Source organism: Solea solea, chromosome 21, assembly GCF_958295425.1.
Source record: "Solea solea chromosome 21, fSolSol10.1, whole genome shotgun sequence".
NCBI classification, from domain to species: domain Eukaryota; kingdom Metazoa; phylum Chordata; class Actinopteri; order Pleuronectiformes; family Soleidae; genus Solea; species Solea solea.
In genome coordinates, this window is record NC_081154.1 from 8,428,652 (window position 1) to 8,446,876 (window position 18,225).

Genomic DNA, 18,225 nt, shown 5'->3' on the forward strand with positions numbered 1-18,225 from the left:
TGTAGTTACATGCAGAGTATCTACCATTGAAAAGCCACCCTACTGGAAATCAATGGCTTGTAATTTGGGCACTTTTACTCTGCTGCGTACGGCGTCTTGTTCCCAGACTGTTGCTATTGGTTCAGTTTGAAATTGAATCATCATGCTCTGTGTTTAGGTAAATTATCTGAAGAGCAGTGGGAGGAAGAAATTACAGCACACTCAGCTTTCCTGTCAGTAGTTTTATGGCGGAGATGGAGAAATCGAGTATTCAATCCCATGACATCTTTGATCAGCAGTTAGAGGAGCTAAATTTTAATTATTATTTTTATATTTTTGAGCTATTCACGTACAGAGAAACACTTTTTTCTTGGTATGTTCATAAAGTGGGAGTTTTAGAAAGATAAAACACACAGTGCTATGTTTTTGTTTAGGGAATATTGGCCTTTTGTTTATAGCAGCGTAAAATATGCTTTTGCACAAGCTTCTTAATTGAGGTTCTCTTGCCAGTTCCAGATTAATGAGAAACCAGCCTTCTCCCTCTCTGTGCGCTGTTTGATAGGGGGAAATGTCAAAACAGCCATGTCCATTTTTCACGTAAGGATGACAGAGGCAGTGTACTTGGGGAAACAAAGGGGACCTGCCTCTGAGCTACAGATCTGCTTTAAACCGCCTCAGCCTGCCTGCCGTATCACTTTTCACTGGATGGATCAGATTACAGCATCACTGGAGATCTTAAAAGCAAACCAAGTCCAGGTTGGAAGCAAGACTTGGCTGTAGTATCTCACGGTCTTAATGACACAGATCGCTCTTGTTTTGTCAAGCTGTATGCTGAAGTCATAACACACTGAGAGATTATGAGAGAATATGCTAACTATCTTCCACAGGGTTTAGAGCCTGGGTGTCAGCGAGGCTGTAAATTATGTAAAGGCTAAGTCTGAAACGGCTCCCGAATTTATTCTTTTTTGGTTTCGTGTGATGCTACAACTCCACCTGTGTCCCATTTTGCATCCTAATAGCTACACATTCCCCTCATGAATAGAATTATTTGGATTATGGCCTGTAATCGGCTATTTATTTTAACGAGCCCTTGGGGAGGGCTTCCCTGTGTCTTCTGCGCGAACATGTTGGCCCTTTGCGCGTTGAGTTTTACGGGGGGATTCCTAAGAACCCTGACCTCCGTGAGTGAAATACGGGCCCTTGGCTGGATCTCAAGTCTGTCACTTAACTGGGGACCCAGACACATGAAATGGCCGTAATAAAACCAGGGCCCATAAATTCTCTTAGAGGGTGGGAGGCCTAGTTGTCTGTGCTGTTATGTCAACACTGACCATAATTACAAGGTAATAAGGACACGCTCTAAGTGCTAAATCAATGGTGCTAACAAAGTGTTATTTTTAAAGCTGGGATGTGATTGACTGCTGAAGTGCAGAATGGCATAGCCACAGGCGGAGTGTCATATGGCTGTGAACTGAGGAGAACATGCCGATTATATAAAAGGCCCTCATCCATCATTATTGATCTCTCACTTACTGTAAAGTGGGGGCATTTTTACTGTATCTGTGTGTTTTTTTTTCTCCCCCTTGTGTGCTGCTGTGTGCGCGTGCATATCTGCATGTCACTGACAAAGTAAATAAATTAGGAACCTCACAACTCATATGAATCCCATTAGTTCAAGAGAATTAATCTCATGGTGCGCCTCCGCCGCTGGTTTCAGTGATGCCTAACTTGCTTTCCGCAGAGCGTGATGTCGATGCTCAGTGCGCTGATACATGAGGTAGAAACACACTATGAAATCCATCTTGGGATTTTTTTTTTTCCCCCCTTCGCTCTGGCATTTCATTTCTGAGAGCTTGCATTTTTCTCGTACACATTATGGCATTACAATGACATTTTAGTGTGTGATGACTAATATCGCCGAGCTTCCTTTTTTGCAGTATCACACTCTCTGATTTTTTTTTTAAATGGTTGAGATGCTGCTTATCCTAAGCAGACGCAGGAAAATGATACGGTAGGATTTACAATGTAGCGGCTACAGTACGGCGTTCATATATCACAGCGGCTGAAAGCTATTGTTTTACTTTCCCCTGACGTGTGTAACGCTTGTGTACATTGTCAGCTGTGTCTCACAGTGAGCCATAAGGCTGTCCTGCATTCTTGCCCTCTAATTTATGTATCCACAATAAAAAGACATGGGCTCTACAGGTCAGCTGTCACATTCCTGTATTCTCACAGGCACTCATGGAGAACGGTGGGATGGAGTGGGGAGAGATTTATGGCACGAACCCATCCAGGGTCCTTAAAACTCTGGCAAGCTCTGCTGCCACCTCTCCCTCTTCCAGCCCATTGCCCTGCTCACCTCTCTTCTTCCATCTGTTGTCCAACCAAAACACAGAGCGAGGGAGCCGAGCCAGCCAATCCGCTGCGTCTCCCCAAAGCAGAGTCGTCAATTCACATTTAGACCTAAGTGTTCAGCTGCAGCTGCTGGTTAGAGACAATGAGAACATGGACACCACTGACACCTTGTGGCAGTTTGTAGCAGTCTCATAACAGGATGGCTTTATGAAGAGGCAACTTATACAAACACTAGAAGCTGATTTACTGTCTTTTAAATTCACGTGCTGCGATATTTATCTTCCAGCAACTGCTGTTAAAAAATCTGAAAATAGGAAATTTGTACTTAAATGGACACTCGTATTCATTCCAGGCTACCTGCGATGGCCTTTTATTTGGGGGGGGGGGGGGGTCATATCTCGGTTTTACAAGCTGGTTTGGTCTGCTGCCCACAGGTCACACTGACTGAATGCAGCCGAAGAAAAGCAAAAGTGGGCAAACAATCAGATGGGAAAAGTCAAGCAAGGGAGACAAAGAGGAGGGATCCCTTTATTCTTTTGTGTGAACTCCCGTCCCCCCTCTCTCCGTTCTCCGTTTCTCTGTCACACACCCATTTAAAGACCCCTAGCTGCTTTTGTGGCCATAGACACCAAGACGCTATAGACAGGCAAGACATCCTATTTACCACCCAGAGTAGCAGGGGGTGAGTCTGGGGTTTGGGGTCATGCAGGAGGCAGCGGTCATCCCCCGGTCAACTACAGTAGGTCATTATTCAGCCCAAGCCAATAGCCCAGAACCGTGTCCGAGCAACCGACCCCCAATCCATTCTGCTTAATTATTATAAATGAGGGGCGGCGTAAACAGCCATCATTACAGACACTCAGTGGCATACACAAATCCACTTTAAATTGCTATTAAGTTAAGGAGCTATCTGTAATCCCGGGCGTGCATTAGAAAGGAACGAGTAGGTTTTCTTTTTATTAAATCTCATCATCCCTGAGATATTTTCAAATGTTCTCATGCTCTGTCATGTTTCCATGAAGCCAATTCATTGATTTAATTAAAAGCCCACTTGGAAAAATGGACACTAAATAGCCATTCTGATCCTGTTGTGCACAATTACCTGCCATATTTCTATATTCCTGCACGGATTTTGGCGATTTCTTTTGGCACGGAAACCTTAAAATAACCTCCAAACACACAACAAGCATTTCCTCCACAGTTTCAGGTACTATCGGGTCATTTGTGAAGTGCACCGGCGTGAGCAGTGACGAGGGCCCACTAACCTGATTGCGGATTACAGATTACTGGCTTCTGTCAGGCACAAGGTGTTCATGTTTCTTTGTTAGTGACCACTGATGGAAGAACTGCAGCAAGCTGCAGTGAATCTGATGAGTCCACATGGAGGAGAGAAAAAAAACAATGGATGCAAGCAGAAGGCTAATACAGGAGAGATGGAAAGAGAAGAATAGGAGGGAAAGAGGAAGGAGGCTGGAGATAGGAAGGGAGGATAGGAGGGAGGGAGGAAGGGAGAGATTGTAACACCCAGGCGGCGGGTTCAGCAGCAGGGCAATGAGAGACTTCCTGCGCTCCATCACGCCCAAGGCCTGCCTCAGTCAGCTGGTGGCCAAGGAAAGATGCCTCATGTGTCAGGCTTATTAGCACTCCCCCTACTTTGTATGCATTTGGGATTGTGTATATTTGTGTGCATTTCTTCTGGGAGCATGGGTCTGTGGTTCAGGGAAGGAAAAGAGTAAGGAAGGTCAGAATGTTGTTTTTTAAAAATAAAAGGTGTGTTTTGTAATGTTGTGGTCAGAGAGAGAGAGAGAGAGCGATATAGAAAGTGTGTTGTGTATAGGTGCACGGTGTGACGCGACACCTGCTTCACCCGCTGTCTCTCACTGCATCCAACCAACCACGACTCACCGTCGTCTCCTTCGCTTCAGGCTCGGTTAGTTGTCAATCCGTCCTCCGGTCGGGAACATGAGTGATGGGCCTATCAGAATGCCACCATTAGCCAGCCCCCTGAGTGGTAAATAAACGATCGTGCCGGTACACTGCAGGTGTTGTCATGGCAACTTGCGCTCAGTGCCAGCCCCGCCCACACTCATTCCCCTGCTCTCTCCACGGAGGAGTCACCGGGAGGTTAACGAGTCAACGCGCCGCAGCCACCACAACACGGCGCTGTTTGCCCCCCCCCCCCCCCCCTCCCCCCCACACCCCCTCTTGTCCTCCCTTTGCTCCCACAGAGTTTATTTGAGCTGCATCCAGGTTGCAGCAAACACAGGCTCTGATATGTGTCACCTCTCACACTCACACAGTGTGCTCCCGTACGTCTCATAAATGGGACGAAAGCAGACGTTTCCCGGGCCGACGCTGCCCAGACACACTTGATTTACCTCACGACAGAGCATCTCGGAGGAAACATCTCCCATTTCAGGTGAACGCTTAACAACTTGTTCAATCTTTCACGGTGCCACACTGAGCGGCAATGTGCCTGCTCCTTGCCCCCAACCTTAGCATCACAACACTTCCGATGCAGAATCACACAGAAACAAATCAACCCGAAAGACAAAAAAGAGGAAAACAAACAGAAGGAGGTGGACGTTGATGAGTTTGCATCATTTGGATAATTTACTCCCCACACCTCTTGGAATGTCCCCATTACAGCAGGTGTACTCTGGATGAACCCTTTGCAAGTATGAGGAAGATGGACTCTGCACGCCTGACAGACTTCCACCGCCATTGGCACCCACTCTGTGATGTAGCAGTGGTATTAAAATGGCGGCGCTGATAATCCAAAAGACCTTTCTCAGGGAGAATTTGAGACCGACTGCACAGATGGGCCACAGAGATAAATAAAAATCTCTGTCACTACGGTTGGTGGAATAGTGCTGTGACGCCCCCAAGGGAGAGAAAAACTGTTTCACTCCCTCTCTCCGATGCCTTCCCCCCCCCCGTCCGTCTGTCTCCCCTCTCCTTCTCCCCTTTTCCCGTCCTCTCAAATGGGAACCAGAGCCAGCTTTGCGCAACCGGGCTTTTCCCCTCCACGGCGTCATATGGACCATAAAAGGACCAATTTGGATGGAACTTACCCCTGTGTGATGAGTTCAAACACTCACTGAATTGTCAATCAGAGTTTGTCATCAACCCAAGCACACTGTCGCTTTCCCAGGCAGCATTGAAACCAAGAGGCCTGGATGGACGAGCTCCAAACACCACTCATTAGCTGCAGGCCTCAATTTACATCCAAACGCCAAAGTTTGGATGTAAATTGTTGACGAAAGGCCGTCATCGCTGTCACAGTATGAGTGTGATTTTAAAAACACGTTAGAGCGAGAAGTGAAGTTTGACTCCAAGCGTTTATTATGCGTCTTCGTACATGCGCGTGCACAGATGTGGTAAACGTAGCTGAGCGTAGCCCATCTTCTTTCTCGGCGCAGAGACACAATTGGTCACACAGCCATTTTCAATCTGCTGGAGAACAGAGGGGAGACGAGTGGATGCGGGGAACGATCACTCGCGACCACCACAGGATCATGTGGCGGCGGATGTGAATCAACTTCCCAAAATGTTTGCGGCACAGATGTAAAAAACAAATGAGAGCGTTTTTGTTTTTTCAGTCTTAATTTGAAAGGGCTGTGTATGTGTTTTAATTCCAACAAATCCGTGAAAAACAATCTGTGTGTGTGTGTGTGTGTGGAGTCAATGTCTAAATAATTAAATAAGTAACCAAATAATTAATTAATAATTAATTGATTATTTGTGTGATGATTAAATGCATTCTAAAGAAAATAATCACACTCTCTTTAACAACTGGTATTAATTGGAAACAATATTTAAAACTTACAGCTTAGTGTTTTGAAAATGAGGTTTTCCTCATCCTCTTTTAGGACGTACTTAAATGTTTTCAGCCGTTCACTTCAAGGACTTTCACAATTTTGCAATGGAAACATGGAGGACTGACAAAACAAACAACAACACCTCAGTTATATGTTCATCATCTATTTAAATCATTTGAATCTTGATACATGTGTTTGTTTGTTTTCCATTTGGTCTCATGGGTTCATCAGAAACCCTAAAAGTACTGTATATATTTTTGTTATATGATGTTATGGAACAGATGAAAGAGTTAACGTTTTATTCACCTGCATGTTATCTAACATGAATTGACCCTTTTTTCCCCCCTAGTTTTTTTCCTAAATTGAGGATCTAAGCTGTGTTAGATTATAAAAAGAATTCCTGGTGTAAATTGGCTTTGATTCACAAATGACGAAACTGAGATTCTGGCTCAGTTTCTTTTAACCACAGAACAAAAATGAGATTTTCCTGAAATGAGTCTGGGAACAGCAGTTAAATCAGTTTAATTTGAGACTCTCATTGTCTCAATTATCGTGGTTACCATTTCCCCCCACTCAGGTAACTGCACCTCAGTGTCTGTTATTAGACTATTGCACATTGCTGTTTTGTGGCTGGGATGTCGACTCTTGTGAGCTTTGTTTCTTCCTGAGTTTTTAACAGTAGAAGAGTGTTTTTAATTTATTTATTTATTTGTAGCAGCCACTGGAAAGGACACGGGGGGGCCTCAGTTCAAATCATTTAAATGGCTGTTCTCGCGTTAACGTTACGAGGTGGATCTCGCATTAAAATCAAATAAAACTGTGAGACTGGTGCTCGATCCTGCTTCCGTCCGCTCGGCTCCTTGTTGCAGCTCTTAACAGTTTTTATTCGTTCATATTTTGGGTCCAGGAGTACAACATTCACGGCTGGTGGGTCGGCGAGCTGAACGGCACCGTGGGTATCGTCCCCAAAGACTTCCTGCACCCTGCTTACATCCTCTGAGCGCCAACAGGTACAGAGCTACTCTCTCTTATCATCAGCGTTATGGACCATTACTGTGGCCCGACACACACAAACGGTCCCCTTGGTGCTCATCCACATTGCCATTGAGAGGTATATTCAGTGGTTGACCTGCCATTTATGGCATCTGCTGGCTGGAAGAAGTACTACATAAAGCAGTCTGAACGCTGCAGTGGGGCGAGAATAAATATGTGCAACAAAAGCATAATCACGGCACCGCAGACGTCGTATTTAAGACAATTTTCCCCTAATACAGTTCGATAAGCACAGCTTGAAATGAACACTGAATTATTGATGCATGTTTGTCTGATAGTACGTTTCTTTTTTTCCCCACATAGAGCTGCTGCTGCTGCTGCCGTTTGCCGACAAAACACAGCCGTGATTTTCACCAACAATCGTCAGATAATGTCTTATAATTTTAAATTATTCTCTCTCTCAGAAGACTGTGGATTGCATTCTGTAAATCTGCTGCAGTTGTACTGATTCCTGTGTATTATGAATGGAATATACAGTATATTCCATTCATAATATAAAACCTCTAATGGAGAATGTGGACTGTTTTATTTTTAATGAACATGTTCTTGTATTTTATAAAAAAAAAGATCAACACAGTAATAGAGATTGTTCCAAGATTAGCAGGCGTCTTGAGTATTTACTGAATGATCATTTCAGACTGATAACAGTGAATCACTTGTTAAAATGAGCAAAATATGGACAGAATTGTGAAATATTTGTCAACGTTTTCCTTCACAGACTTGGCACAAAACCAATCTGCAGATGTTATGAACAACCACATCTTACTGCTTGAGCTGCATTGACTGTTCATTGTCGGTGTAATTGTTGCCGTTTTATCCACTAGGGGTCAGGATTGCTCCAACATAAGATGCATGGTTGAGTTCCAAGGACAAATAAATAACAAGATCAACACCAAATCATAATTTGACATAGATTTATAGTTTGTATATTTACATGGATACAGCTGGAGTCTCTTTAGAAGCAACTCAAAATGGCAAAAAAAAAACAATAAAAAAAAAAATTAAGTATTCCACAATAGTGTAGACAGAAAATAAAAACCAGAACTGTTCAGAAACTAAATCCTTTGACAAAGGTTGAGGATTCTTTAAATTATTCAGTCAGTTGTTAAATGGAAATGCAAACAAAACATATTTTCCAGCTTTTACCATAAAAATATGAACATGTGTAAAGGCGAAGTTCTGTGTGACAAGGAGCAGTAAACAGAGTCCCTTCTTAAACGCGATAAATTAGAATCAGTGGTAGTGACAGAAGTAGTGTGTCGGAACTATAATATGTCGAGGTTAAAAACTGCAGCAAGTTTATGCAACTTTCACGAAAGGGGGATTTTTATGTTCCCCTTTTCAGTGTCAGCTTAATTTTATATTTAAGACATTATGTTTGTCCTAATTCAGCTGTAGCCAGTTGGAAGTGAGTCAGCATAGTGTTGTGAAATAAATATGGGTGCGAATGCAAACCACGATTCCTTCTGAATCAAAAACTATACGGTGAAATTGTACGATCACAATAAGACTCATTATTACCACAAGACTGAAAAGGCGTTAATGTCTGTTGTTCTGAGAAAAGTGTGGGTTATTATTGTTATGAATTATTTCAAGAGGACAGTTTCTGGTTGAAATTAAATTTGCTAATATTTCAGCCACAATAAAAACACACATTTTAATAGTGAAAACATAACCAGATAATAGTTATTTGTGCTTTATGGGGGCTATGGGTTTTTTTTTCTACCTTTTTGTTTCTTTGATCCACTGTCTATATTAAAACATTTCAGAAAAACAATTTGTCTCCAATTTTTAAAGTCTGATGTTAAAAACATGAGTCAGGTGTCGGCATGAGTGTTAAATTTATGATTTCCCTGAAGCGATCCCTGAGGAAATCTACTGACTTTGTTCTGTGAAGAAGTATATTCTGGTTTACATCATTATAATGTGAGGCTTTATCACACTGAGGTGACAATCTGCAACTAAAGGTTGTGACTAAAATTATTTTGACTTTCAAAGCCTCAAAACTTAAGATTAATGTTTAATTCCCCATGTTTTTTACTTTTGTTCAAAGTACAACAAGAAAAATGACAGAGAACTGATATTTTTCCTCTATTAATCCATTCATCATTTTGGGTGTAAAACTGTGAAAGAGTAAAACTTGCCTTTTGTAATGTAATTTCTCCCTCAGCAACGGTGACAGACAGATATTAGGTTTAATGTCACAATGGAAAGAAAGCATCACATTGTCACGTCTAAGAAACTGGAAGCATCAAAATAGTTAGCATCTTGCTTTTTTATCGTTATGACACATGGGCACGTGAGAGTTAACATAAAAATGGGAACTTAACCTTTAGCTCATGTCTGCGTCATTATCGGAGAAATGTCAGAACTAAAGATAAATATATATAGCATCTTTGATAAAAACCATTCCTTTTAAACAATTCTTAAAGGTCCAGTGTGTAAGATGTAGTGTACGTCAAGTGGCGAGACTGCAGATTGCAACAAATCCTCAACTTTCCCTTTACCAAGTGTGTCAGGGAACTACGGTGACCTTAGTGTGGCCAAAAGGATGTAAAGAGCAACTCTCGCCACTCTCGCCTGGGTCATATGTTCCGTGACACTGCGCAGACCACAGCTGACCTCATCTGTGGAAAGTATGACTCAGGTCTTACCCTCTCTGCCGTTTCCTCTTTTTTTTTGTGTGCATTCTGTGTTCTTCGTTTGCATTGTAAGCGTCTGCTTCAGCCAACATCTATTCAACTAATCGTCCTTAACGTTACACACTGAACCTTTAAGTGAACACTGATATCCTCTGCTGTTCCCAAAGAACACAAGGCCGAGGAGAAAACTGAGATCTGCGTGGAAATAAAATCCTACATTTTAAAATTGATAAATCCTATTTTTTTTTTTTTAAAACAAATGATGACAACATCACAACAGGCTGGAATATGCTGCTGACCTTGTCGGACACTAACAGACCAAATCGTGTTTGCAAGTGAAAGACAACTCCTAGTATGACCCTTGTTGATGTCTGTGTAACTGAATGCGTCTTTGGCGGTCCAGAATCTGGACCGGTGATGTTGCGGCAGCCTTCGTACAGGGCCGTGTGTTCTCCTGGACCACTGATGTCGCTGCAGCCGTTCAACTAACACATATGCATTTCGCGAGTCTCCTCTGAGGTGTCCAACATCGGCGAGGACCAAGCCTCCTCCTCCTCCTCGGCGACTCCAGGCATGCAGTTGGTCTCCAAGATGCTGATGTCACCACTTTCACTCAAGCTTTCACCAGCTTCGGTGGAGTTAAGGTTCAGAGATGTCATATATCGTAGGTCTTCATCGTCATGTGCAGAAATGTCCTCTTTTTCCACAGGGCATCCATTCACGTGTAGGTCCAAAATGTGATGAGAAACATCGCCGTTCAGAGCCTGAATCGACTCCTCGGTGTCGTCACACGTGCTGTCTTCATCGCTGACTTGGACTATGCTCTCATTGGAAGATGGCAGTGAATGGCTGTCCTCGTCGCGCTCGTGTTTGGACCCAATCAAATCCACTTCACAGTTGTCTTTGTTGCTTGGCTCTATTTGCCCGTCTGATTTCTTTACGTCCTCTGCACAGCTGAGATCTACAGCAGGACATTTAGTGTTATCAGTGTGGTTGACCTCAGAGACTGTGTGGTTTTCTAGAATCTGCTTATCTGAACTGACACCTTTGAAAACTTCCTCCTGAGAGCTCCCCTCCTCTGAGGCATTGTATTTTAAATCTAAAGTCACAACAGAAGTCTCACATGTCTCTGGCTCACTGGTGACCTCGTTGATATTTGCCAGCAAAGGATTGTCTGACGGATCAGCATTTACCTGCATATCTTCCGTATCACATGATACAACCATTTCCTCCGCTCTACTTTCTGTACACTCTTCCTCCTCACTTCCCAGCACACAGTCCTCTGCAAAGCCAGCCTCCATGGGTGAATGGACCTCTACTGGCGTCTGTATCTGACCACTCCTCTGCTGGGTGTGTTCTGCAAGGTCGCAGCTCTGGGGCTCAACCGGGCTGTCACCAAGAAAAAAGGTAGCGTCTGTGGAGCCGCCGTCCCACTCAACAACCGCCTTCAGATGGTGGCTCTTCTGGGAGATCTTTACTGAGGATTTCTTGTTGTGCTGTACCTGTGTAGTACCTTTATCACAGAGCGCCAGTAAATCTGCAAGAGGGTCAGAGTCTTCACATGCGAGGAGCTTGGGGCTGAAAGTCTCTTGAGTTTGAAGGCATGGCAGATGAGGAGCCGGGCTGTGCAGCGGGACAGAAAATAACAATGTTAACGGAACAAATGCTATAAGGACACATGTTAAAAGATTTTGTATTTTCACTTGTTATGTTGTCAAGATTGATGAAGACGGATACCCATCTTATATCTGAATACTAACAGCTTAGCTGAACATAAAGCCTGGAAACAGAGGGAGAGGGGTAACCTTGTTCTGTCCAACTGGGACGAGAATCTAACTACAAGTGCCTCCAAGGCCATGCTCATGTCAGTTGAGATAGAGGAGAGAGACATGAATGATTCCTTTGTCAATGACACGGTTAATCCAAGTCGTCACGCCAACTTTAAAGACTACTTCTAATGACCCATGTTCTTCTGCTGTTCTCGTATAAATATTTGCTACTACAGACAAAAATGGTAACCGTTTACAGCACAGTAGCTATATAGTAATAGTGTGCTTATCGTTTCATAACAGGTAAGTCATATTACAGTAATACCCTCATTTTTTTTACTATGTAATCACCAAGTAATAGCTTGGTAATAACAATGGAAAAACTAAACAATAAATAATAATAAGGTTGTATAGTTTTACAGTAACATTACTGTAATTATCGTCTTATTACCACAATATTATCATTGTTACCAAGGTAGAAAGTGCATTGGAAATTAGATGGTATTGCCATATAATTACCACATTGTTACAGCATTGTAATGTAACTTATTACAAAAATAATAATAATATTAACTATAAAACATTATAATAATTGAATGCAGAGTTTAACTACATTGAATGACGAATTCTCAGCCATTTGCACTAAACTAACAGCTTCATCATCACAGATATAAAAGCGATATCTCATTTTACTTTCAGAAAAAGGGAAACAAACTTATTTCCCCAACAGTCAAACAATACAACAAATTAAACATATACTTTTACATCCAATTAAAACTGTTCAAAATACATAAATGGTTTTATATTTTATATATAATTGATGATTAATGTGACAGTGATGGTAATTACATTAAATACTACCATTATGGAGAGGCTCCTCACTGTAGGACAGCACGCACACAAATTATTTACTCTGATTTTAAACAGTTATAGGCTCATGCAAACGTCAAAGTAGCTATACAGTACACCACTGCCATATGTCCCTCCTTCATACCTCTCCATGGACTCGTAAGAAATGGTCAGACTTGGATCCTTGATGGAATCGTCCTCCGGAGTCTGAGCTTGAGCTAAGCCCCAATTGGATGAGGCGTAAGTTAGAATGGCATCTGTCACAGAGTAGGGGGTGTGACCCTGAACACAGTCCTGGATGTGACCGACCGGCAGCTGGGTTTGCAGGAAGAGGTGGAGCTGGCTGTCTGACAGACATACGGTCATGTGCAAAACTCTGTCGGGACAAAGGCAACAAAATCAACTGTTATGCAGACAGAGTTTCAGTAGGATATTTATTTTGCACATAAAAAGAAAAATGAAGAACCAACTTGTCCAAAAAAGCCTGAAGTCCTTTCCGTCTGTTCTCCAAGAAGTCCTCATTGCTAAAGGAGAAAAGAGACTTTCCTGGAAGGTTCGGGACCGGCCTGAAAGAATAACAGCAAGTAAAAGTCAAACAGTTGTAGTTCATATATTATTCGCTTACTACAATCTTCTCTAGAAATGGGCAGATGTGCAAAATTCCTCACAGCTACTTACACCAAACCAGCATTCTTCTGCATCTTCTTCTTGAGCCAGACAAACTCACTGTAGCGTCGACGCACACAGGACGTCTTGGCTGTGAAGGCTTTACTGTTGGTCTGGAAATGGAGAAATAAATAATCATCCAAAGTGAGTCACTGTAATCGTGTAAAAGGATAAGGTTTGCATATTTCTTTTGGTGTACTTACCTAAAGCCTGACACATGCTATTCTTTTAAGACTTGTTTTTGACAATTTATTTATTTATTTATGCAGCGGGAAAATTAGCAACCTATTTCCCATGATATGGGGAAAACAAATAAAAACTGGATGATCTACAATCATGATCTACAAACTACGCACTGTATGCAAAATGTCATTTAAATCCTCACATACAGATACAGTAACTTTGACATTGATAAGACACACAATCCAACTGGTTCTCCAGGGGAAAAACCCTATACACGACTACAGCAGGACATTAGACTTTCCCATTGATTTACGTGGAACAGACTTTGTGCTAAGCATGACTGTCTGAGAAAACTATGATCTTTGGCTACTGGACCACAATAACAGGGGTCAACCCTACACAGCAGGACTGGTGGTGATCTGCTGGCCACCGCACATATTGCCTACTCAGTGTTCCCTGAGCAAGTCCCGTAAGAAAATAAAACAGAATGCTGGGCCAAAAGGAAGTGAGCCTCTCAAAACAGGACACAGCACAAATGTGACCCTTCAAGTTAACAATACAAAAATGTATGTTCAAAATTCTGGATTGCAGAAAACACTGATGGAACAGAACCATTTTGGCAGCTTCATATAAAATCCACTCAAAGAAAAGGGTTCTTTTTGTCATAATTATTTATGCCACCAAATTACACACCAAAGCCGATGGGTTGGGCACATGACAAATGTGTCTAACCCCATTTTGTGACTAATGTGAATTGAATGACTCATGGTTCAGCTGCGTCAGCTGTTTCTGTGCTTATAGCAGAGCTCAATTGTTGTCACATGCCATGAGTACCATGGACATGTGACAGAGTCCACCAACATTTGTACAAGTCACCTTCTGACTAGCCATAAACAATCTGAGCAGCTCCAATTTCCATGTCATTTAAGCACATGAGCATTGCCTTATTTTGTTGTGCCTTCTCTCCTGTCTGAATCCACTTGAACAACAAGTTCAAAAGCATTGACTTTGCAGAGAAATAAATGAACATGAAATAACTGCACTGCCCAGATGCCATTATTCACATTATTAGAGCTGCTATTATTATTAGTCAATTATTTTTTTCCCCTGATTCTATCTTCTAAAATATGGGCATTTGATGTAATCTCTGTCATACATGAATACATATTACTCCTTATCTATTGATTATGGACTGTTGAATACAGCAATATATAGGATTTTGCTTTTTTCCCCCCCAACATTATTATATACATTTGCATTTGAGACAGTGTGAGTCTGTTCTGCATTTTATGGGTGAGATGTTGTGTCTACTCGCATGTTTTATGTCTTTATTTATTATTTTTATATCTGTTTAGTTATTTTTTATTCTGTTTTATATTATTTATTATCTTTTAAAAAATTGGCAAATAAACATCTATACACTAATGATAACCACTGTTGGTTGCAGACTTTTTATAGAGTTATATATATTGAGTCATGTTCCCTTCAGGGAGCTATGGAATATTCTATGCAAATTTCCATTGAGGAGCTTTGAGAATTGTATATTACAAGCTTTATGTAAATAGTTAGTTAAGGATTCACTAGTCAAGTAGCCAATTTAAGACTGATAAATACTGTACCATTGAATTCACTGAAAACAGGTTTGACTCAGAGAATGAAAAGTGTCAATAAATATCAATAGGTTTAATATCATTTATTATTTGTTTAAGAACAAAGCAAACTGATTGTAATCATCACATGCAGTCACATGGTGTTTGCCAGTCTCACGAGCCAATACAACACATCCGTCTGGGCATGGTGCCTTTCTGCTGACACAGCATTTCTCAACACAACCCACTGCCTAGACTATGGTATCAACTCCTGTCCACAAAAAAGTGGCTGCAGACTCTGAGGTTTCCTAAGAGGTTAGGCTAGGTTGAAAAGGGTCACATACTGTACTGTAGTTGTTATCGAGTGAGTGACATCTGAAGCTGCAGGTTATTTCCTGCTGCAATGACATTTGACCCTTTTTTGGATTGTAATATGGGCTTAACAAAAAGGTTCCTTGATAGCAGCAAGTTCAAGCCAAAACAGAGAACAATCCAATTATTGTTGATAGTCAGGGATGTTTCTACGGACAGGTCCATTGTTTCACTTATGAAACTGTTTTATTTATTGTAATTTTCTGGATATACTCACATGTAGGAAGATTTTATAATCCACATATGAATTCCATAAGCCTTCGTTCTGAATGCGGGGATCTTGGACCCGCACTGCAACAAACTCCTTAAGTACAGAGAGAAACAAAGTTCATATTTTCAAATCATATCATAATCACATCATAAGCATTCTCTACACAGAGCTGTAGTTCCCGAAATGCTTGTAATCAATAAAGGTATTAATCATATACTGAGTGTGACAGTTAGTATAAAAAGTACAGGGGTTCCTTACAGAACAATATATATTTGTAGGTTTTACTCGCAGAAAACTGACAATAGTCAATCTTGTGATTTACTAAAGAAAAAGAAAAGGCAGCAAGTTACTTACATCGTCCTGATTGTTGTTCATCCTATCAAGTGCAGCACTGCAAAAAAAAGAGAATTCAATACTAGATAAAAACTCTAATTATTGTACCTCTTCTATGTTGTCATGAGTTGATGAGGCGTATACCAGAAAAGAGTAGTTAGTCAGATTAAACCTACTGAGTCACTCTCAACGGTATTTCCCTTTATCACCACCACACAAAATGTATTCAGAGCTTCTCCAATGAACAAGCACTCTCTGTGTGTTTGTTATAAATACTGCACACCCTATACAGGTAAAGGACTACAATCATTTAAATTAAAGTCAGTTGAACTGACTCTAAACTTGGTGAAACACATCTGTAGCAATGACATCTTCGGCCTTATCTATTGATATGCCACTGTGTTAATGTTTACCAATAATTGGCAGTGGCATAGTAGTAAGGACTGGCTGTCACTAAAAGTTATCCAGTAACCTGTTTTTGATTAGTTTTACTGTATAAATACAAAGATAGAATGCTTCCCCCTCCAGTAGATATAAAAAAGCATGAGTAAATATAGAAGTACAGTAGCCTACAGTTCACTGGAACTGAAACTAATTGTGTCCCTCTCCAGCCACCTTCATTGATCACCACATGGGCCTTCATGACTTGTGCTCCTGCACCAATGTTTGTTTGGAAATCACAGGAACTGACTCCAAAAAGACAACAAACAACCACATTGAGAAACAAGGCGGCCACAGAAAGATGCAAATGACCACGAAGAGACAAAACAATGGCCTCCAAGAGACATAAATGACAAAAAAGAAACACCAAAAAGCCTTAAATGAAGAATTATGACCGTCAAGAGACAGGAATGTCCACAGATGACATGGTTGTATCATTTATTGTCACCCTGCTTATCTTTCTGACTGGTTTACAGGCTATGAGTTCATGAAACGTTAAGGGGGGCGTTAACTTCATTGTGCTCATGGCTCTCTTCGTTACATAACACGTTCATGCTTCTCGGTTATTTCTCAATTAGAACACAACACATATTCTTGATATTATGGGAGACTACTGATGCTCTTTAATCATGAATACTAATGCAGATTTAACAGCTTATATATGATGTAAAGTTTCCAGTCTCCTCTGTGTGTTAAGCAACTGAAAGCCTAACGTATTCCAAAAGTCTACTGACAGACACTTAAGTAAGCTGCCATGTAAATTGGTTTATTAAAAAAGGGAGTTTGTTTGTCTACATACACATTACGGCTAAAAGAAACGTGAGGTACGGGCTAATTTTAGTTAATATTAACTACTTACTTTCATGAGGCGAAACTTGGCTGCTGTGGAAGAATGACATAGACTGTTTACGATGTTGTTCTGTCCGTCGACGTTCCTTCTTTATGCGGGAGCAAAATCCTTAAAAACATTGACTCGTTGCTCGGACCTGCTCCTAGCTCCATTTCGCAAGTCACAAGCGACGCACGCTGTGACGTCACGGAATGATGACTTCCGGGAGCGTGCGCACAGACGTAAGAGGGCGTGTCCTCAAATTCCAAAATAAAGGAAGATAGTCTGTTGTGCTGACTGTAATGTGGCTTACGGCTAAAATACGTGGTCCTTACTCCTTTTCGTGCGTTTCAATGTTTCTGATTTTGCACCAGTGTATGGTGTAAAATCAGAATCAGAATATTCAAAATACGTACAAAAAGAAAATAAGAATAAAAAGGCACATGATCAAAAAGCAGATTCACCTAAAAAATAAGAATAAGCCAAAAACGACAGGAATATATAAAGATTAAATCATATGGCGGTGTTTGAACGACAAATGCGACCGATTTATCGCTAGACGAGCCGCCGTCACACATGGAAAAATGAATGGAGACAGACGCCGTCTGCCGGTTACCATGGCAACCATGGTGGTAAAATACCTCTGTGTTCTTTGTCAAAAAAAACACAAACAAAAAACACCTAATGTGCAGTGATGACTTAGGATAAGAAACACAAGAGATGTCTGTCTGTTATTATTATTTGTTTTTTTTTAATATTATTATTGTTCGTATTATTATTATTATGATCAGGGGTGATCACGTTTACACGTTTTTTTCTCCCAAAGAAGAACAAAAAAAAATCCTGTGACTTTGTTTAAACTGACTTAAAAATGAAAGTTATATCTGAACGTTAAATTTGGTAGTTCATTGAAAAAACAAAGGTAAAATGAGTGATCTATGTTAAAACAATTTCCCCTTGGGGATGAATAAAGTATTTCTATTCTATTCTATTCTAGTCTATCTGTTTCTTATTCATAACAACATTTATTTCCAATGAAGGTTTATAATTTAAATCGCTGTACTCGATGTCATTTATCCATCCTGCAGTGACGCCGTTCCGTTGATCCAGTCCAATATTTACTCGCGCTCTGC

At 41.1% G+C, this 18,225-nt stretch overlaps 2 protein-coding genes across 2 annotated transcripts in view; one reads left to right on the forward strand and one right to left on the reverse strand.

Moving 5' to 3' along the window:
- Positions 1–8,435, forward strand: part of skap1 (src kinase associated phosphoprotein 1) — a 29,731-nt gene extending 21,296 nt beyond the window's left edge. Inside the window, exons 12-13 of the mRNA XM_058620731.1 lie at positions 7,063–7,165; positions 7,512–8,435. Coding sequence (XP_058476714.1) covers positions 7,063–7,155 — 93 coding nt within the window. The 3' untranslated portion in view covers positions 7,156–7,165; positions 7,512–8,435. The remainder of the gene's footprint in view (positions 1–7,062; positions 7,166–7,511) is intronic.
- A 1,350-nt stretch (positions 8,436–9,785) lies between these two features.
- Positions 9,786–17,301, reverse strand: snx11 (sorting nexin 11). Its single transcript, XM_058620730.1, has 7 exons — positions 17,123–17,301; positions 15,844–15,880; positions 15,496–15,582; positions 13,147–13,247; positions 12,939–13,034; positions 12,614–12,844; positions 9,786–11,473 (listed from the first exon to the last, which is right to left on the reverse strand). The coding sequence occupies exons 2-7, from the start codon at positions 15,862–15,864 to the stop codon at positions 10,336–10,338; spliced, it is 1,674 nt and encodes a 557-aa protein (XP_058476713.1). The 5' UTR covers positions 15,865–15,880; positions 17,123–17,301; the 3' UTR covers positions 9,786–10,335.
- Between the last annotated feature and the right edge of the window lie 924 nt (positions 17,302–18,225).